The sequence below is a fragment of the Herpailurus yagouaroundi genome, unplaced genomic scaffold, assembly GCF_014898765.1.
Source record: "Herpailurus yagouaroundi ecotype Mexico unplaced genomic scaffold, PumYag 141, whole genome shotgun sequence".
Classification (NCBI taxonomy): domain Eukaryota; kingdom Metazoa; phylum Chordata; class Mammalia; order Carnivora; family Felidae; genus Herpailurus; species Herpailurus yagouaroundi.
The window spans coordinates 31,903,331-31,925,830 of NW_024412396.1; the positions used below are offsets into that span (position 1 = coordinate 31,903,331).

General features: G+C 44.0%; 1 protein-coding gene and 1 long non-coding RNA gene across 3 annotated transcripts in view; one reads left to right on the forward strand and one right to left on the reverse strand.

Moving 5' to 3' along the window:
- TBPL2 (TATA-box binding protein like 2) overlaps positions 1 to 9,015 on the reverse strand; it is a 32,666-nt gene extending 23,651 nt beyond the window's left edge. The window contains exons 1-3 of the mRNA XM_040478424.1: positions 8,876 to 9,015; positions 2,955 to 3,075; positions 2,525 to 2,809 (exon numbers count right to left, since the gene is read on the reverse strand). Of these exons, the coding sequence (XP_040334358.1) occupies positions 2,525 to 2,809; positions 2,955 to 3,075; positions 8,876 to 9,015 (546 nt within the window). The remainder of the gene's footprint in view (positions 1 to 2,524; positions 2,810 to 2,954; positions 3,076 to 8,875) is intronic.
- Positions 9,016 to 11,605: 2,590 nt separating this feature from the next.
- LOC121031804 (uncharacterized) overlaps positions 11,606 to 22,500 on the forward strand; it is a 27,230-nt gene continuing 16,335 nt past the window's right edge. Inside the window, exons 1-3 of one of the 2 annotated variants that reach the window (XR_005790895.1) lie at positions 11,606 to 11,770; positions 19,827 to 20,081; positions 21,695 to 21,922. This is a non-coding gene — a long non-coding RNA (uncharacterized LOC121031804). Of the gene's footprint in view, positions 11,771 to 19,826; positions 20,082 to 21,694 lie in introns of both variants that reach the window. The other variant, XR_005790894.1, reaches the window with a different exon arrangement.

The following is a 22,500-nucleotide window of genomic DNA, read 5'->3' on the forward strand; positions in this document are numbered from 1 at the left end:
AAAAAAAAAAAAAAAAAAAGAAAAGAGAGGCAAACACCAGGTCCTTATTAGGCCATGTTCCAAAGTCCTCAACCAGTTCCTAACTATGATGATCAAGTATGGTTACATCGGCGAATTTGAAATCATTGATGATCCCAGAGCTGGGAAAATTGTTGTGAACCTCACAGGCAGGTTAAACAAGCGTGGAGTGATCAGCCCCAGATTTGACAACTCCAAGATCTAGAAAAATAGCAGAATGACCTCCTCCCATCCCACCAGCTTGTAGAAAAGAGCTTGGTTTCACTATACTGACAACCTCAGCTGGCATCATGGACCATGAAGAAGACAGACGAAAACACACAGGAGGGTAAGTCCTGGGATTCTTTTTCTAGAGATGTAATATATACGTGCAAATAAAATGCCTCAATGGACAAAATAATTTTTAAAACTTGTATGTACTTTGAATAGATTTACTGTATGCCATAAGTTGATTATAAACTTTAGTTAATTTAGGTATTTTTTAGAGTTTTAAATTCCTATTTCAGAGAGAAAAGTGAACAAAGTTTAAGATGGAGTAGTGAGTGCTAATCAATACTCCACTGAAGACCTAAGGTTATTCCTTCTAGTCAAAGGAGAGATGAGTAAATGTTCTAGTTTCATGAATTTACAATAGGAAAACAGTTATTGAAATTTAAACGACAAGAATAGTTTAAATCAATGTATTGTATTTCCAGCCCAGGGAAGGCTGTTCAACCTCTATTAATATCAACTGAGGGAATGAGGTGTGCCACTGAAGGAAACAGCTAATGTAAAATTCATGGGCTTTTTTATGGAAAAGAATCGATTACCTTGATACATACATTGCCACCTGCTTCGCCCAAGTTGCAGACCTACATTCTAGACTTTGAGCACTGCTTGCAGGATAACCTCATCCGTTAGAAGATCAGACTTCTAACAGCTGAACACTCATGAACGTCTCATGTTGGATCTTCTTGGTGACAAAGCTACCTCGAGCTAACAAACTGGTTAGATCCTACTGAATTGTTCTGTTACTCTAAGTCCAGCAGATGGCAGGGGTGGCTAACTGTTCAAAGAAAACACTTGTTTAGAAGAATGCAGTCATTCTCTTGAAATAAGATTTTGCACTATGTTTCATTTTGAATTATGTAATTCTCCCCATTTACCCTCACCCACAGGTGGCCTTTAAGAAAAGCGAGGTGGGGACAATGGCCTGGATTCCGCCCCATTGTTTTATTGGCCTCTCCTTTACTAGCTGGAAAGGATCTATCTCATCAGCCAGTTTACACCAAAGCACTACTGTCTGCAACACTCTGGGGTCTCCCTCCCCTCCTTCCCTCAAGGCATTTTAGCTGGGAGGAAGCTCTCACCCAGGCAACCCAGCTTCCTGAGGCAATGCCAACAGGATATCCAAGGAGGATGTTTTATGGCAATGGAAGCTTGACAGCCTCCTTTCAAGTTTACCCTAGGAACACACTTTAGAGGATGTACTTACAGCATATTCACAGCATCTTTGGCCTTGCATCAGAAGAAATGTTTTGTTACACTGTCTTTGCAGAACCATCAACTCATCTTTCCAGCATGGGCTTTCATTTGCTTTGTGAAACGCTGAGGCTTCACTACTTCTACCTCAGTGCTAATTGTCTTCTTTTTAAAAATCCCCCTGCCCCCGAAAGTTGCCCTTTTGCCTTTCTTTTTGAAGATTCCTTGCTCTCTTTTCTACAATAAAAAAAAATTAGGGGCGCCTGGGTGGCTCAGTCGGTTAAGCAACCAATTTTGGCTCAGGTCATGATCTCACAGCTCTTGAGTTCAAGCCCCGAGTCGGGCTCTGTGCTGACAGCTCAGAGCCTGGAGCCTGCTTCTGATTCTGTGTCTCCCTCTCTCTCTCTGCCCCTCCCCCACTCATGCTCTGTCTCAGAAATAAACATTTTTTTAAAATTTAAAAACCTAGATGCCTTCCATAAAAAAACCCCAAAAACTTAACTGCGAACGGAAAGAAGCCACAGGTGTTTCCAATTCAAGTTTGGCCACCCTTGTCTGTCCCCCAACCCCCACTCCGCAGACGGCCAACTCCACCCCTAGCCACCTCGAGGCTGTTTTTTGAGGCCTGTTCTTAGCATCCAAGGCTGCTACCCCCTTGAAAGTGTACTATCAACGCTTCCCGCGTACGTTTGTCCTAGCAAAGCAGAGACAGTTTGGGACCAGAGGTCGCTACTGGAGACACAGAAGCAAGCTCTCCGCGTCTGCGTCTTTATAACCGTGATGGGGCCATCAAACCATGGCTCCGGAGTCACACTATGCCAGGTTCCACTTCTGGTTGGCAACCGTGGCAAGTTATTCCCCCTCTGGAAGCTTCTATTTTTCAACATAAAGAGGAGGACAATCAAGCCCACCTCTTACGGTCGCTAGGAGTTCTTCATTAAGCCTTCATTAAGGCAAAACCCTCTGGGCTGGGGACTGGGCGCTCAGCAACCGGGCGGGGACACGCTTTGTCCTCTGGGACAGTGGCGGCAGCTTCCGGGCTCACCTGGGCGGCGCACTGGTCCAGGTAGAGCTCCAGGTACGTCTGCTCCTCCTCCATGGGTGGAGGCCCCACCGTTAGGAGAGCTGAGAGGCGGGAAGGGGGAAGCGCCCAGGCGAGTTGAGCTGCAGCTGAGCCCGACTGAGCGCGCGCGTGGCGCACGGGCCATTTATCAGCCCCGCGGGCGCAAATGGCGAGGCGGGGCCGAGCTGGGGGTCGGGGCGTGAAGGGGCTGGGCAGGGGCCCCTCAGGTCCCTCCCCTGGGCCTCCGCCTCCACCCGGTCCAAGCCGCTGCAGACCGTGGGAGCCATGTGAAGAGCCAGGGAGGGCACCCGAACTCAGCCGCCTGCCCACGGGTCACTAGAAGAAAGGGAGAGAGGGGAGCGTGCGAGGAGACCGCAGGGAAGGGGCCCTCGCCTGGATGCAATCACCGCACTTCGCCTACAGCTGAGAAGCCGCTTGGCCCGCAAATCTGGAGGTTTCCTCCAGTACCTGCCAAGGGCTGCCTTGGCCTCCAAAGGGCAGAGGTCTCCGTGTTAGCAGCAAAGGACGTGAAGCTTTGAACATAAGGGAAGGGAAGGGAAGGAAAAAATAAGACAAAAACAGAGAAGGAGGCCCCATAAGGGCCTCTTAAATACAGAGAACACATTAGGGTTCCAGAACACATGAGGGTTGCTGGAAGGGAGGTGGGGGCGGGGTTTGTGGGCTGAATGGGAGATGGGCATTATTAAGGAGGGCATTTTTAGGGATGAGCACTGGGTGACATATGTAAGATGAATCCCGGGGTTCTACTCCTGAAACCCAGACTGCACTGTATGTTAACTGACTTGGATTTAAATGTAATAGATAGATAGATAGATAGATAGATAGATAGATAGAAATCAACTGGTATCACTGTAATCCTCAGGATTCTGTGCTGAAGGACTGAGACAGGGAGTGATCAATTTATGAATAATGTGTTTAGTGCCCGTATGTGTATTAGACTCTCAAGAAGTATTGTGAATTGCATGAATTTAGTGTTACCTATCTTAAAACAGTTTTTAATAAAAAGCATTGTGCAAAAAAAAAAAAAAAAAAAAAAGGTGAACACGTTCGCCAATGAGAAAACAAAGGATATCCCCACCCCTCTTTTCAAGGGATGTCTTTTTCTCTCCCGAACAGAGCAAGTGAAATTTCAAACACCCTTACCCAATCAGGTGCAGTACTTTTATGTTATGATTGCTTTTCACCCTCAAATCCCAGGTGTTTTTTTCTCCACTCACAGAATTCAGCCTACAACTACATACAGTTTGAAACTAATGCAACACTGTGTGTCAACTCTACTGGAATTAAAAAATAAAGCTACATACACTTGAATTGCTGCTGTAGTTTGAGGCAGCTCAAGAAAATAATACAAAAATCAAATATTCGGATTTTCCTTTCTCTTTTTAAGTTTATTTATTTATTTTGAGAGAGAGAAAAGAGAGAGAGAGAGAGAGAGAGAGAGAGAGAGAGAGAGAGAATCTCAAGCAGGCTCCTCACTGCCAGTAAGGAGCCCCATGTGGGGCTCTAACTCACCAACCACGAGATCATGACCTGAGCGGAAGTCAAGAGTCAGAAGCCCCGACTGTGCCACCCAGGCACCCCCTCCAGAGTTTCCTTTCTTGACATCATTAATCTTCAATGCTTCAGCTTTCATAAGAACTTCATGTGTAGGATGGTTCTATAAATATAATTGACACTTTCTATGTAAGATATTTCAAAATGTGCAGGAGACACACATAAAATATGTCTTTCCTGTTCGACTATACTCTCTGAGAGCAGGAATTTTAATTGCTCATCTTTGTGTCTCTGTACCAAGCTCATAGATGATCAACAAAATTCATTGGTGAATGAAACTGCCTTCAAAATGGAGCATGCGAACTTGTACCCCAATATTTATAGCAGCACTCTCAACAATAGCCAAATTATGGAAAGAGCCTAAATGTCCATCAACTGATGAATGGATAAAGAAATTGTGGTTTATATACACAATGGAGTACTACGTGGCAATGAGAAAGAACGAAATATGGCCCTTTGTAGCAACGTGGATGGAACTGGAGAGTGTGATGCTAAGTGAAATAAGCCATACAGAGAAAGACAGATGCCATATGGTTTCACTCTTATGTGGATCCTGAGAAACTTAACAGAAACCCATGGAGGAGGGGAAGGAAAATAAAAAAAAAGAGGTTAGAGTGGGAGAGAGCCAAAGCATAAGAGACTCTTAAAAACTGAGAACAAACTGAGGGTTGATGGGGGGTGGGAGGGAGGGGAGGGTGGGTGATGGGTATTGAGGAGGGCACCTTTTGGGATGAGCACTGGGTGTTGTATGGAAACCAATTTGACAATATATTTCATATATTGAAAAAAAAATGGAGCATGCGAAGCACATTATGGCTCTATCAGATCACAATAGAAATCTTACGGAATTTCTAATCAAGAATATAGGAAACGTTTTGATAAAGTTGAATTTTATATAATGGTTTATAATGGCATGTAATTTTGTTACAATTATGCCTACAAAAAATGTTTGGCACGATACCTGCCTTGTAGCTGAAATACTAGCTCTTGGTTTTGTTATCAGACTCTTATGTAATGAATCGTGTTCTCCCTCAGAGTCATATGTCAAAGCCCTAATCCAACATGACTGTTGTCCTTATAAGAAGAGAGACACCAGGGATGCATGTGCACAGAGAAAAATGCCATGTGAGGACATGGTGAGAAGGCAGCTATCTACAAGCTGAAGAGAGAGGCCTCAGGAAACCAAACATGCTGACACCTTGATCTTGGATATCCAGCCTCCAGAACTGTGGGAGAGTTGATTTCTGTTGTTTAAGCCACTCAGTTGGTGCTATTTTGCTATGACAGCCGTAGCAAACTAATACATAGAATTATAAAGGGTCTCATCATATGTGGTAGGCAGACTTCTGAGATGGCTCCCCAAATTCCCACCCCCTGATGCATACAGTTTCTCCCAGTTATTCAAACACCAACCTACTGTGCCACTGTGAAGGGATTTTGCAGATCTAATTAAGGTCCTAAATCAGTCAACTTGAAGAAAGACTATCCTGGGTGAGCCTGTCCCAATCAGGTGAGACTGTATAAGGAACTAGGAGTGTGGGAGACTCAAAGCTTGAGAAGGTTTTACTATGAGGGAGGTTCTCCGTTTCTGGCTCTGGAGATGACTGGAGATATGTCTCAATGAAGGTGGGTGACCTGTATGAACTGAGAGTGGCCCAGAGTTGACAGCCAGCAAGGAAATAGAGATCTCCTCCTCTAGCTGCGAGGAACTGAATTTGGCCAACAAGAAAGAAAGGAATCCCTGAAAGGAATTCAGCCTGGTCAATATCTTCATTTCAGCCCTGGAAGCCCTGAGCAGAGAATCCAGTGATGCTGGGCCCAGACTTCTGAGCTATACAACCGTGGACTTATGCATGGTGTTGTTTTAAGCCACAAAACTTGTGATACATCATAAATTATAAATAAGAAGTAGGGACACAGATTTGTAGTGATCTGCAGTGGTAAATGGTAAAGCAAACGAATACAATGTTAACAATAAGCAAATTTGGGTAAGAAGTACATGAGTGTTCTTGTACTACTTTTATTTTTGTAACTTGTTCTAAGTTTGAAATTGCTTCTGAATAAAGTTTCAGAATAAAACAGGCATGACTGTTGGGTGGATGTTTTTAGTTGTTTCATTGAGAGTTAATTTATCCAAAATCTTAAATTGTATTTCTGAGAATCAAAGATTGATATGGTTTGATTAAATAATAATTAAATGCTAGCACTCACTGAACTCTTATTATGTGCCAAACACTATTCTTAGTGTTTCAGACATGAACACATTTAAACATTACCACACTCTTTTTAGGTAAGTACTCTTTTATCCCCACTTACAGTTGAAGATACAGAGGCACAGAGAGGGAAGGTAACTTGTCCCTGATAACACAGCTCTATTCAGAGTATTTGACTCTTGAGCCTCATGCTATGTGTTGTTCCCCACCAAAGTCTACATATGCCATCTCAAATTAGTAGTTTGTTTCATTTGAACTGTGTTTGTTGATCAGCTTGATTCTGATTTTTTTCTTCAGATTTTTATATTTTTTACTTTGGCAAAAAAAGATAAAGGAAAACAAAATAACCTTATTCAAGTTATTCTTTCTTAATTTACTGTTGTGAACATTAAATGAATTAATGGGAGTATGTGTAAGCTTTTAGCAAGCACTCAGAAAGTATAAAATACTGTTTTGTTGTTGTTTGTTTTAATTTTTTTAAGTTTATTTTGAGAGAGAGAGAGAGAGAGAGAGAGAGAGAGAGAGACTGCGTGGGAGGGGCAGAGACAGAAGGAGAATTGCAAGTAGACTCCAAATGTCACGGCAGAGCCTGATGAAGGGCTTGAACTCACGAACCGCGAGATCATGACCTGAGCTGAAATTAAGAGTTGGTCATCCAACTGACTGAGCCAAACAGGCACCCCTGAATTATTGTTTTTAAAAAAATTTTGTCTAATGTTTATTTATTTTTGAGAGAGAGAGTGTGAGTGGGGGAGGTGTGGAGAGAGAGGAAGACACAAAATCTGAAGCAGGCTCTAGGCTTCGAGCTGTCAGCACAGAGCTTGATGAGGGGCTCGAACCCACAAACTGTGTTATCATGACCTGCGCTGAAGTTGGAGGCTTAACTGACTGAGCCACCCAGGGGCCACTAAAGTATTGTTTTTAACGTCTTCAAGAGAGTAATGTCAAGACTTAGATGGCTCATGCCAATAGCTATGAAGAATATTTAAGAGAGGTCAACTCTGGAGGGTAGGCCTTTAACTCTTATTTTAATAGGCCCTGTCCTTCATCATTGAAAATATTAAAATGAACCGATATCCCACATTAAATGTAATTTATAAATCTCTAAGAGTTGAGTTGCTTATGACCAGTTGATATGTCCCATTTTGCAGACATTTAATCAGATTTACTAATTTAATTTTGGAATTTAAAAACATTTTGGAGCCAATAAATTCATCTCATCTCTCAAACAATCAAGAGCACTGGGCCTCTAAAATGCAATCGCCCTTTTGGGTGCCTGGGTGACTCGGTGGGTAAAACCGTCTGACTCTTGGTTTCAGCTCAGGTCATGATCTCACAGTTTGTGAGTTGGAGCCCTGTGCAGTGCTCTGTGCTGACAGGTTGGATGGATCCTGCTTTGGGATTCTCTGTCTCCATCTCTCTCTGCCCCTTCTCCGCTCATCCTCTCTCTCTCTCTCAAAATAAATAAATAAACATAAAAAAATACAATGCAGGGGCGCCTGGGTGGCTCAGTCGGTTAAGCGTCCGACTTCAGCTCAGGTCGCGATCTCGCGGTCCGTGGGTTTGAGCCCCACGTGGGGCTCTGGGCTGATGGCTCAGAGCCTGGAGCCTGTTTCCGATTCTGTGTCTCCCTCTCTTTCTCTGCCCCTCCCCCGTTCATGCTCTCTCTCTCTGTCTCAAAAATAAATAAACGTTAAAAAAAATTAAAAAAAAAATACAATGCAATCGCCCCTATCGGGGCCAGATTATTTATTCTCTGACAGGAAGAAGATGGAATTTCAGGGCTGAAGGGATGTTGGGAAACATTGTTTCACTAGGGGGCGTTCTTTTCTCTCCGTAGATATCTTCTGGTTGGGGAGCAAACAACTTTTGGAATCAGGTAACAAAAGGGGTCCATGCATCCCCTAGCTGTTAAAATAAAAAGTGGATATGTCTCTGTGGCAGAAGACCAAGGGATACTTCCAAAATATAGGATTAGTCACTGTACCAATTAACGCAAATGCATTTGCACATATTTATACAAGGAGATTCAACCTAACTGTGGCTAAACCAACCAAAAGTGCTTATACAGTAATCCACATTCATGCTATCTTGATAGGTGTTATATGTGAGAAGCAATTTTGCTACCTAGGAAAAATCTGAGAAACAAGGATTTTCATAAATGTTTTTAGGTTTCTTGAAGCCATGTTAGGAGAGAACATTTTTGATCTGTGGCAATTTTTCTAGATGCAGCCTTCTTTTTGTCTTAGGAGCTGTGGAGGTTCATTGCAATTAATCTCTACATTGAGCTGTAAGTTTCCTGACAGGGATGTTATACACGAGAATGTGAAAGTGCACCAGAGCATTGCTTAAGGTCATTTGGGGTCAAAACTTAGTGACTTTTTATCCTTTCGGTCATCATTTGAAATAAAAAGATCCCACAATAACCCAGCCTTCCCCTTCTCATTGGATACGCAGCATCAATGCCAGCGTTTGGGAAGGAGCCTGTGTGATGGCTTAATCAAGGAGGTGATGAAGCATTGTCACAAACAGCCTTCTTAGTCACCCCAGCCGCAGCTCACCGTTCTCAGTCCCCTGAAAATCTTGAATGATAACGTCACCACTGTTCCCCCTTAATGACACTCGTGCATTTCTTCTCAGGTGGTACTGTGCACCGAATGTAAAAGAGACCTGCTGTATTGTCATTTTCCCAGGAAAATGGCTCGATCTCATGTAAAATTAAAGCCAAGAGTTAAAATTTCACAAGTTCCTTTTCTCGTTTTGATGAATCCTTATTCTTTTCTCTCTGTATGGACATCTACCGTGAGAGGGTTTCTACAATAAAGAACACGTTATTTTTAAAAGCATATTGTAAATAAGAAGGATTATTTGTGGGCACACTTTTGGCAGTTGTTGCATGAAAATGGAACGGAGTCCATCAGCACTGAGTCTGGGCAGGAGAGAGTTGCTTTACCATTTGTCAAACTGGATTCATCCAGGGCAGTCCCATCCCAGAGGACAACTGCGGGCCCCCTGCCATGCACAGCAGCTCAGGGTTTACAGAATTTGCTCAGCAAAGTACATATACGGATTTCGGCTTCAGTCTTCTCACTGAACTAAACTTTGTACGTGCCTGCACTTGTATACTACATAATCAGAGTCAAGTTGGGAGTGAATTTCCAATACCGTCTTCCCCACCCCGAGAATTAACATTTAAAATCTTAATTCTGATAGGCATTCTCAGGAAACTTGGAACACGTTTGCATTTATTAGGTAAAAAAGTAAACTTCTGAGATCGCGGCTGTTTGCTCATCTGTGAATGCTCGGCCTCTATGTTTCTAACCTGGGAAATGCAGGGAGACTGTTATTTTCTTCAGTACTTCTGTGTCAAGTGGGCCTCATTTTTGCAGTTGTGGAGAGAGAAAATCTGCCTTTCCTTTTGAGCAGATGCATATTAGGAGGCAGGGAGTACAGTGTGTTAAGAGCCAGAATTTGAGAGTTAGAACTTTGTTCAAATCTTTGCTTAATCATGCACAAGGATTGTGAGTCTAGGCAGGTTACGTGACATCTGTTAACATCACTTTCTCCTCCTGTGAAATGGAGCTAACACTAAAGTCATGGTAAGTATTACATGAGAGATAATCAGTAGAGCACGGAGTACAGTGCCCGGTCAGTGTGGTGGGGTTGCTGGAATATTATCTGCAGCCATGTGGGGGTGACTTTTAGCCCTCATTTGTAATAGTGAAAATCTTCTGGAAAACTTCAGAGGATTCTAAAACAAAAGTCAGAACCATACGTCAAGAGACTTTAGGAGGCAACTTTATAAGGTAGCCCCTGGGATTATGTGGGGGAGAGAATGCTGTGGGTGCAGTTGCACTGAAAGTTTCCACAGCCCCTGAGAGGCTCTCGAGGGGAGCAACCTTTGGGAGCAAGCTGGAGGCTGAGGTGAGTCAGCACACCTACCCAGTTCCTGAGAGAAGGCTCCCTAAGGCCACTGAGTCACTCTTCCCTTAAACCAGGAGTCAGCCCCTCCTCCACCGTTTTTTTCTTTCTATTTCAGAGTGAAGTTAATGCTAAGAGGTATAATGGGAATAATAAAATATAATTACCATGATGACAAATCTGCAAACGATGTTCCTTGTGAAAATGAATTCTCCTTTGGATATGCTGTGCTTCCTCAGAAAGGCCACTGAGTGGTGTCTCTGCAAGTTGTGCTTCGTGTAAGTCTGAGGCAGTAACTGTTGGCAGAAATGTCTTAGCAGTGACCAAGAAGAGACTCTCTGTCTTTGGGGACGATACCACTGCTGACAGAGAATTGGGCAGGGGACTCATTCCCTCTGGAACATTTCCAGACAGGTGTCTGCATTGAGCATTTTATTTCAAGACAAGTTATCTGTCATCCCCCCATACCATGGTCACTCATCCAACACTCTGTGCAAGGCCCTCCTTAGACACCATAAACGATGCAGAGATTTCAGTCTTTTTTCTTTTTAATGTTTATTTATTCATTTTTGTGACAGAGAGTGAGATAGAGATTGAGCCGGCAAGGAGAAGAGGGAGAAGGAGACAGAATCCCAAGTAGGCTTCGTGCTGTCACCACAGAGCCCGATGTGGGGCTCAAACCCCCGAACTGTGAGATTATGACCTGAGCTGAAACCAAGAGTTGGACGCTTAACTGACTGAACCACCCAGGTGCCCCAGAGATGCCAGTCTTTATAAGCAACTTACAACATGGTAAGGAAGACGATAGCAACAATGATAATAAGGATAGTGATAATAACGGCACTCAGTAATGATTTACTTAGCCCAGGTACTCTTCAAGTTCCTTGAAACCCCTTTTTTATCAAAACAATGCTGTAAGTAGGTGTAATGATCATCTCAGTTTTAAAGATGAGGGGACTGAGGCCTGGGGAGGTTAGGGAACACACTCAAAGGTGAGCCCTACATACAAACACACAATAACACCAAGCAGAATTCAGTTCAATGTCCTGGCAGTTTATGGGAGGGAAAGATCACTTCCTGTGCATGGGCATCAGGGCATACTTCCAGAGGAGGTAGGAGAAACAAAGTCTTGAAGGGTGTAGGGCGTTGAATTGTGGCCCCTCCAAAAGACACGCCCTCCCCAAACCTGTGAATGTGACCTTATTTGAAAAAGTTATTGTAGATGTAATTATGTTAAGGAACTCAAAATGAGGTCACCCTGGACTGAGGGTGGGGCCTAAAGCCAATGATAGGTGTCCTTATAAAAGAAGGACAGAGGGAGATGCCAGGGTCAGACACACAAAGAGAAGGCCACATGAAGCTGGAGGGCAGAGATTGACAGCTCTAAGCCGAGAAACGCCAAGGATACGGGCAGGCATTGAAAACTACGAGCGAGGCAGGGAACAGATTCTCTCTCAGAGCCTCCTGCAAGAACCAACCTTGCCAGAACCTTGGTTTTGGACTTGTGGCTTCCAGGACTGTGAGAAAATTAATTTCTATTGTTTTAAGCCACTCAGTGTGTGGTAATTTGTTATGGCAGCCCTGGGGATGTGAGGGTGTGCGAGAACTGCTCCGAAACGCTGGCTCGAGCAAAGACAGCAAAACGAAAAAATACGGAGGTTTGAGTGTCTGTTTTGGTTTGCCTGAAGCACAAGGACCCTGAAAGGGAGCTAGCTTTCTGAGGCGAAGGTCACATGATGGAGGCTTTGAATGTCAGGTTAGGAAATCTAGATAGATTTTCCTTGATGAGCAATAAGGAACTTGATGAGTGCTGTATATTTAGAGAATCAAGGTGTCCCTGAGCTGGCAGGAGGTAATGTGGGCCTGAATTAGCGCAAGGGCAGTGGGAATGAAGAGAAGGGACAGAGGGAAAGTATCTTGTAGGAATCTAAGACACTTGGCAATCAGCAGATTCTCAATCTGACTCCTGCTAAGTAGCTTGATTCATATTTTACGTGCTATTGTTTATGCATCTTTGTCTTCTGGGGATGCCGAACACCCACACTTTAAATGAGCTATCCTAAGTCTTTCGGCTGCCTGTCAAGTTGGATTATTAACTTGTCCTGGCTTTCTGGCAGTCAAGCTGTGCTCCATGTAGACGACTTTCTTTCCTGGAATCTTAGGGAACCTTTCTTTTGCCTTCTCTGCCCTATTCCTCCTATGTGAGCTATGCCCTTAGAAACAGCTTCAGTACCCTTAGTCACCTCTTCTTGGCTCCTGTTCTGCCTGAGCTGGGCACAGGAGGCAGGGTTTCAGGGCCGCCGCGCTGGCCTCACTCCAGCATTCTGTTACAGATCCTGTCTTAACATTTGATGCTAAGGGTGATGTAGAGGCAGCATTGATCAAGCTGTGACATCTGGAACAGATCTTCCAGTCATGTCAGAAGTTGGACATTGCCAGTGCCCTGGAGACCTTTAATGTGGTCTGAACCTTCAACCCTCATTAGCATCATATTCCTTTCGATAGTTTCCCCAAATCACACTGACTCTCTTCATCTGGCTTTAGAATCCGGAACAAATGAAAGGGGAAGAAGAGGAACCAGCCTTTACCCAGGGCTTACTTATCGTGCGAGGCGCTTTGCCTACGTTATCTCATCTCTTCTTCATGTCAGAACCATGAGGCAGGTGCTATTATCCTCTTTTTTACAGATGATAAAATGAAAGCTCAAAGCAATTAGGTCACACGGTGAGTGGTGCTGCCAGGATTGAACCTTGGGACTTTCCCAGATACCACACTGCCTCCTACGTAGGAGATTATTTTTTGTCAGCTACGAAAATGGTAGAATTCAGTTTCTGGCATATGTGCAGGGTTTCCCTGATGCGTGCTGCCTTTTCACTTTGTGAGATGATTTTGGATCATCATGTCTCCCCTGGTCCCTCCTAGAGCCCAGGCACTGACCTAGCACTTCCTGGACATCGGCTTCAAGAATGTTTGAGAATTTTCTAGGCTGATAAACTTGGGCTGTTTCCCAAAGGAAACTAAAGTGTGTTTTAGCATCAGGTTACAGTCTGCAGTTGTCTGGTTGCATCTCTAGGTGTCATTGTATGGGAAAGGATGAATAAAATGGGTCCTCTTATGTAGCCTTGATCTCTATGTTGGTTCAGGGAAAAGAAATGGCCTGGATACAGCATCACGGTGGTACTGCCTGCAATACCTGTGACGCTAGGACCCCTGTTCCAGCTCTCTAGTTTCCAGACCCAGGCCGATATCCTCAGGACCCAAGACCCACCACTCTAACCCCACCTCTCTTCATGCTGCATTTGTCCCACCTTTCTCCTGCTCACTCCCAGGAGGTACTTCTCCCTTTTCTCTGCAATTCAATCCTAAACTTTGCTCGTGGCTCAGCCCCACATCACTAAGCCTCTCCTGGTCTGCTTTCCATCACTGAGTTCCTGCAGCCAGTTTGCTTCTGTGGTGTTGCTCCCAGCTTTCTTTCTGATTCTGGGTCTGTGCATTCTCTCTTTAATTGACTATATAGCCTCTTAGAGTAGGGAGTTCAGTTTTCCTTTTGGCCTCGCGGTGCCTGGCAGAATGCTGGGCATACAATGGGGGTGTTAATTATTGATTGCATCTGTAAATTGCAGACACATTTCTAGAACACAGATTACCTTATAAAATCTGCATTACTTTCCTCACTGGGGACAGAATAAAGTGCAATTCCTGAGCATGGAATTAACCCCCCCCCCAAAAAGGAGCAAAATATAAAACAAAACAAAACTCCCTATCTTTAGTTTCCAAACTATTCTTTCTTCCAGGCTCTAAGCACTGGGTTATCATTGCTCTTACCATTCCCTCAGCTGGAAATATCATTTCCAGATTTTCTGCCCTGGAAATTCTTCCTACCCTTCAGAGGCCACCTTCTATGTGGAGCCCTCCTTGATCTCCCAAGACACAGTGAAGAGAGTTTTTCTTCTGAATGCCTATACCATGTCATGTTCGCCCAGTTTGGCCTGAGTTTTATTTAACCTTGTCCTGTATCTCCTTGTTTCTGTCCCTTCTGGATTGCACTCTGCCTGAGGAGCAGAAGGCAAAGTTGTTGACTCACCTTTGCATACAATTAATGCCTAACGTAGGATGAGCAGCCTTTCGTTAAGGCTGGCTGTGCTCGGTGTAATTCCTGTCTGATAGGAATCAGCAGCAGCTCTAATGTTTTTCAGCAGCTTGCTGGCCTGGAGAGGAGCTAGAAGGGGAGCTAAAACCTAGCAGGGAATGTACCTGCTCCTTCTTTCACATCCTCCCTGGTGGCAGAGACAGGGTTCTTAGGTCTCCATCTCTGATGCTTAGCTGGCCTTCCTTAGCAACCTCTCCCTGCTAGGGAAGAAATGGAAATCGTCCCCAAATCAAGTGCACACGTTGCATCAGAGGCAGGGCAGGGCCCCTGTGTCTTATGAGTCAGCAGGCATTAAACCAAGCTCATCTCTCCCCCTTACCTCTAAAGCCCACAAAGCAGCAAACTTGTTATCGCTGCACAGGAGATAATGAGCATTAGGCCAAGGACAGGGCAGCCTGGACTGTGGCAGGGGCTGCTTTCTTTTTCAGGGATGGTGCAATGAGCCACTTTCTTTCAATCACCCGTGACTTTTATGCTACTCACTGACGGTGAACCAGAGACACCCACTTGACATCATTAGTCGTGTGAGCCAGATGTCAGCCACTAGATGTTTCTAACTTCCCCAGCTTGCTGAGCTCCTCTGGTCCTTTGTGATTTAGTAAAAATTGTCTCAAATGCCCAGCCCTTATGCCCAGATACTTTCCAATAGCTCTGAGAATTCTAGCTGGTGAGGTGTATAGAAGGAGTCTGTGTTCCCTCTGCCACTAGTCTCTGCACTGCTTTCTTGGCCTCTGTGTTCTGCCTCCTGCACACCCTGTTCCTTCTGCAGATAGTATCTGCTCACTGGACTCCTAACAAACCCTCAGGCCCCATTATGCCACTATTTGTGGCTGTGTGTGCTTCAGACTTCACTGAGGATTTGGGCCATGGAATGCGTGTGTGTGTGTGTGTGTGTGTATGTGTACACGCATGCCTGTGCACGTGGTTTCCTAGGGCTGTTATAACGAAGTAACACAGAATGGGCTAAAAAGCAACTTATTGTCCCACAGGTCTAGAAGCCAGAAGTCTGAGGCCAAGGGGTCAGCAGGGCCATGCTTCCTCTGAAGGCAGGAGGGAAGGATTCATTTGCAGCCTCTCTCTTAGCTTCTGGTAGTTCCTTGGTTTATGGCAATATAATTCCTCTCTACACAGAGTGTTTTCCCTGTGTGTGGGTCTGTAGCCAAATTTCTTCTTTTTTAGAAGGACACTAGTCATATGTGAACAGGGGCCCACCCTTTTCCAGTGTAACCTTGTCTTCGTTGCTACAACCCTATTTCCAAATAAGGTCACATTCTGAGGTCAGAGGTGTTAGGACTTGAGCATGTGAATTTGGAGGAGATACAGTTCAATCCATAACAGTGTGTGTGTGTCAGGGCCAGGGGTGTTACCTGACAGAATGGAAAGGCAAAACACTCGCAACTGAATATTTAATCATCTCAGGTTTTGGTTTTTTTAATGCTTGTGTGTGAGAGAGAAGAGAGAGTGAGGAGAACGTGAGCGGGGAAGGGGCTGAGAGGGGGAGAGAGAATCCCAAGCAGGCTCTGTGCCATCAGTGCAGAGCCCAATGCAGGGCTTGATCCCATGACCCCATGACTGTGAGATCATGACCTGAGCTGAAATCAAGAGTAGGATGCCTAACCGACTCAGCCACCCAGGCACTCCTTAACCATCTTGGTTTTAAAAGTTCCTCAGCCATTCCATCCTCTGGGGAACTTCCTGGGGTCCTCTTCCCCCAGCCTCCTGCCTTGTTGCTGGATCCCTTCTGACGTTCTTCTTGGACCTCTCCTTGCTTCTTCCTGTTTCATCCAGTTATAACTCCAAAAATTACTGTGCGTTTCTGAAGCAAAACAGTTTAACTATTTTCCTCTCTCCACAAACCCTCCAGACTTGGCCTATACAGGACCATCCTGATAACTAAAAGCCCCATTTGAGATGTTTCTCACAAAGACAGTTCTCTGGCTGAGGGGAAATTCTGTGACCAGCTCTGATAGGAACATTTTTTTATTCCCGTCATCAGTAAATGAAATGAAATTATTTATTGATCTAAATATTTTTGTCAACTAGTTTCTATTTATATCTGAGTGCATTAAAAAGTGCTTCCCACCCAAAATGAGAAAAACAAAAAAACAGAAATAAAGGTGAACGTAGGCTGTGACTCACAGGCGAGGGATGGACAGCTTAGTATTCTTCCTTCCACTACAAAACATACTGATAAATGTGATAACCTTTTTTCTGCTGGGAAAGGACACAGCTTCAGAGTCCTTCTCTATGGAATTGATTCAGGCCATTGTTAGGAGTCCAGTAGAGTTGACATGAGGAAGGAAGCCCATGTGCCACCACACTTGTAGACATTGTGTGGAGGGAGTTTATGCTTCTGGTGATGGCTTCTCTCTCTGTTCACTAACAGTTGCCAGTTTGGGGAAATGAACAGAGTGTGGGGAATGTGATTTCTGTATCAGTCAGCACGAACTGGGTTATACTGTGGTCATGAACGACCCTTGAATCTTGGTACTTCTTGCTGATGTCACATGTCCTTTAGGGTCAGCAGAAGCTCTGCTGTGTCACCTTTATTCAGGGAGACAGGCTGGCAGAGCAGCCTGTATCCGGAACATTGCTGGCCTAGTGGCAGAAGGAAATAGATCCTGTTGAACCATGCGCTGACTCTTAAAGCTTCTACTTTTAAGTAATGCTTGTCACTTCCACTCACATTTCATTGGCCAAGGCTAATGTCAGTGACGTAGGCAAGAGTAATCTTCCCTCAGGAATGGAGAGCAAAGACATGAATTCAGTTTACATCAGATACCTCCTTCTTTAATGTTCTTAAATGTCGCAGAAATGAAGTGAAGGAAAATGGAGACCTTTTCTACTTATCAAATTTTAATGGCTATTCTTTATTCTTCTTACTATATATGGTAGAAATCTTATTATGAGGTTTAAAGAATAGAAATACACATTAACATCAGGATCTTTCTTATTCAATATCTTTTCTGCAGCTGGGATGTAATTCGTTTTAACAGAAGGCTGCTTAACGGTCAAAATTAGGTCTATTAACACAGACCAAGATAGTAATCTTAGTGGTTAAATCTGGACTCTAATTATCCAACACAATAGTGTTGTCTTTTTTTTTTTTTTAACATTTATTTATTTTTGAGAGACAGAGTGAGACAGAGCACAAGCGGGAGAGGGGCAGAGAAGACACAGGAAGAAGAAGAAGCCTGAAGAAGGCTCCAGGCTCCAAACAAGCGTTCAGCACAGAGCCCGATGTGGGGCTTGAACCCACAAACCGTGAGATCATAGCGTGAGCCAAAGTCAGTCACTCAACCAACTGAACCACCCAGGCACCCAAATAGTGTTGTCTTTTATTTACCTTCACAGTGGAATAAGATAAACCCAACAGTACTGCTTCCTGAGCCACAGCCCTCTCAACCTTTTAGAAATATGTTGTACTCTTATACATACTTACAACAGGAAAATCATCTTTTCATATTGAAATACATTAAGGCAGATATAAAAACAATGATCATATGTTGTGCGAATTATTCACTTCATCCCATTAATGTGAGAGTTTCAGCATGGGACCTAGAAAGCATCCTTGCTAAAGGATGTTTGGAAGAGCCACTGGCTTAGAAAAATGTTAATAGATGTTACACGGAGAAAGGTTTAGTAATTCAAGGGTTCAGGGAGTTCTTGGTTAAACACGGTAAGCAGGTTTCTGTGATGTAAGACATCTCAGAATCTTAATGATGCATTATTAGTGCCTGAGCCATTTATCTGATAAAACTCTTCAGCACACACTGGGAAACGCTGACTCACAGCTTTCAACCAGTCCCACTGCAACCACCTTCCAACCTAACTGAAACTCCAATCCTTCCAGCACCTCTGTTTATTTTTAATCAGCAGCCCTCTGATTTCTTTACTTCCCTGTTTATCCACCTTAGACTGAATGATTCATCATTTTAGCATCACGCTTGGCCAGTTATCTAAACCCCCTTATCTCTTACTTGTACTCAGCTGGAAAACCCCAACTGTGGATGAATCCAGCTTTCTGCTTCCTCTGAGCCCTGCTGGAGAAAGCTATAGGACCATGAACCCCAAATAGGCCCCTAATATCTGATAATCCCACCGTATTTCTTGTCAGCACACTTCTTACTCTCCCACCTTCTTGTGATACTACTTCAAACTCTTCTTACTTTCTGGATTGTATAACCACCTCTCTCCATTCCCACTGCATGCCCTACCGGCCTAGCTCCTTTACAGAGCACAGTGTGCCTGGTGTGCCCAGTCCTGCACCTCCTATAGCTGCCCTCATTCGAGACTCCTTTTCCCCTGTTGGGATGGTGGATATGTTTCTCCTCCATCAAAGGACAATCCCTCCACTTGTGCTTTCATTCCCACACCCTCCCAACTTTCCAAGGAAAGTTCAGCATGAGGCCTAACGCGGAGCTCCATCTCACAACTGTGAGATCACGACCTGAGCCGAAATCAAGAGTCCCACACTTGGACTGACTGAGCCACCCAGGTGCCCCTACTTTCTTTTTCGTATATACAGTCAGTCTTACTTTTCAACTGGTCTTGCTCATCAGCCATCAGCTTTTACATTTGCTTGAGTCTTTCCCATTACAGGAAGGAAGGGAGGAAGGAAGGAGGGGAGCAAGGAAAGGAGGAGGGAAGGAAGGAAGGAAGGAAGGAAGGAAGGAAGGAAGGAAGGACAGAGGGAAGGAGGAAATTATATTCAACATTCTATTCTGTTCCAGCTAGTGCTTCCTCTTCGTGGCCAAAAATCTTGCTGTTTCCATTTCCTTTTCTCCCACTCTACTCAATCTGCTCTCATCTATTTTTTTTGTATATTTTAAATTGAGATTTTAATATACAGATGGCAGTGTGCACTAGTCTTAAATGTACACAGCTCAATGAAGTTTTGCATATTCATACACCCTATGTAGCTACCACCCAGATCAAGATATAGAGAATTTCCAGGACCAAAAAGTAACAATATCCTCAGTGTTTCATAACTTGATATCTTCACTTCATAATACATCCTGTTCATTCCATGGCAAGATGGTGAGACTTTCTTGATTTCTTTACTACTGAGTAGTGCTTCATTATGTAGCTGTACCATCATTTATCAATATTCTGCAGATGGACATTTAGATTGATTCCAGTCTTTTGCTGCTCAAAATAGTGCTTCAATGAAGAGTTTTGTGGGCATCATTTCACATTTCTGCCAGTGTATGTTTGGTACAGATTCTTAGAAGTGGAATTACTGAGCCAAAGGTTAAATACATTTGCAGTTTGGCTAGATATTGTCAAATTCCTCTCCACAGAGATTGTACATTAGTATTCCCTCCTGCGCTCTGGAACAGGACAACATCTGTTTTGTCACAGACTTGCTAACAATACAAGTTTAAAGTTTTTTGAATTTTATATGCTTTTTATTTTCTTGCAGCATGATTGAGATATAATTGACATAACATATACAGCACACAATTTGATGAGTTCTGCCTGTATATGTACAACTATGAAACCATTACTACAAACAAGATAACGAAGACATCCATCTCACCCCAAAGTGTCCTCATGCTCCTCTGTAATCCAACTTTTGCTCCCCAGTCCTCTCTCCAAGCACGAGAGATCTCAGCAATTTTACTTCCTATACACATGTTTTTGAGATGATAGGAGATGTGCCTTGCAACATGAGGGGGTAAGTGAAGAGAGAAGGAAATGGCATAGGGAACCCAGGAGAGAGAACGTGGAACCCTCAGCACGGGCATGACGGGAAATCCCAGTTTGTGGCCCGCTGCAATCTGTGCTGCTGGCCCCGGCGTGGAGGGCAACTGGTTTGGATTGGGAACAGATCATAAGACTCCAGGAGAGATGAAAAGGCAATCAATCCGAAACCTGATATATCACATGTGGAGGGGAGATTCAGAGACTCAAACAGAATTTTCGGCTGAAAATCAAGCAAATGAGGAGAGAGAGATAATAAGGAAAAGTTTTGATAATGCCAAACGGCTCAACTACGAATGGCCTTTATGTTGTGACTATGACGTAAATACGGAAGTTGATCTAACCAAAATTACAGTAGAAGCTTCTTGAGGGAGTGGCAGGCAACAAGGTAGGGGTGAAAGACGGCTGAACTCTTATTTCCCACAGGGCGAGCTGAAGGAGCATTCTTACAGTTGAAGGAACAAATGAAGCATGTTCTTGGTAATTAATTCCTACACAGCCTCACAGTCTGGCTTGAGTGATAAGTCCATGCACCCCTTTTCCTGACCACCCTCCGTAGGCTCGCCTTCAGGCAATCTCGTGCATACCTCTATTAGGGCACCATCATAATTTTTTATTTACTTTTCTGTATGCCCATGAGATCGTGAGCATCGTGGGGGAAGGGCAGTATTTTATAAGCCCTTGGTCTGAAGTGTTGAATTAATGTACAAACACTACAGAACATCACAAAAACAGAACTTACCAAGGTAAGGGGAATTTAAAGAGTCTGTTTAAGAACCACAGTATATTGGGGGCGCCTGGGTGGCGCAGTCGGTTAAGCGTCCGACTTCAGCCAGGTCATGATCTCACGGTCCGTGAGTTCGAGCCCCGCGTCGGGCTCTGGGCTGATGGCTCAGAGCCTGGAGCCTGTTTCCGATTCTGTGTCTCCCTCTCTCTGTGCCCCTCGCCCGTTCATGCTCTGTCTCTCTCTGTCCCAAAAATAAATAAACGTTGAAAAAAAAAAAAAAGAACCACAGTATATTAAAATTCAAGTCAAATCATAATGATTCTAAGACATTTACTCATTTTACTCCTGAAGCTCCAAAATACTCCATTTTCCAGGGTAGTCAACTGTCGTCATGCACATATCTCCACTTAACTCTTCAGGCTACTGTGAATGTCTCTTAATGAGATTAAGTGCTTGGGCCCTTTGATGGGAACTTTTATTTAATTTTTCTCATTCGTTAATGGAAAGGTTTTAACATTCACATTTCTATTACCTCCTGCTGGGATAATTTCATAAGCCCTAGTTATCTCATTAGGAGTAAGAAACCACTATTTCCAGGAAGCGTTATGGGATATTACATTGTGGTTAACAGTGCAGGTGTGTATTATTTTTAAAACTCAGCATCAAACAAGTTAATTGAAAAAAATGTATTCTTTTTGCTGGAGGTAGAGAGAAACGGAAAAGGGAAGTTAGAGGGTGATTAATAAAAATAATATTCTTTTTGCAGAACAATTTCCTGTACATTATAAGCTCCCTGAATGTTTTTAAAACACAATTCAGTTTGCCACAATTTGGCTTAAACACAGATTTTTTTTTTCTAGGAGCACATCTATAACGTAAACACGTCCATCTGTTTTCCTAAAACTACAATATTGGAGCTGTATGCTCCAAATGACAAAGGGATCGAGGAGGCACCTTTGACCATTACACGCAATGACCCAACTGGAAAATTCTCATTGCCTATCTTCAAAGCTCAGTGATTTGCCTCATGCCCACGGGGAGGAATGCTTCTACCAGCAGACACAACAATGGCTCTAATGGATTGGAAGGTGAGGTTTCCACATGCCACTGAGCAAACAGACCAAAAAAAAAAAAAGACCGTTTATAACATTTATGGGATGATTGTGCCCGCCTCCTGAAGAGAAATGGAATTGCTGTGGAAAACAAGGACATGAGCCCCCCGGCTTTCTCTGAAGGAAAAACTTGCCACCGTGCTAGGAGCAGTATAGTTAGCAGACAGCTTCCAACTATCAAGTCCTCCCAACTATCAGCAGAGAGCCAGCTCGCCTGTGGCCACATCGTTCCTGGAATAGCCGGTGACAGAGCTGTGTGGCAATGCTCTTTCCAGAGCTCCCCACCAGGCTGGCATTAGGTTTGTGCTGCAGTGTGATTCTTGGGCTCAATTCTGCTTCTGCTCCCTTAACATCACGGGTGTTGATACCCTAACGAACACCTTGCACCCCAGGCTCTACCTAAGTATCTGCTTCCAGATAATCCAATCGGCACACCTGGCTCACGGTGAAGGGGAGAAGGGCTACCTGTGGGGCTCAGCGGGCTTCCTCCTGTGCTGCCACTGCCACTGCCCATGGTACCAGTCCGTGCGATGCTACAGTAACTCGACAGAAAC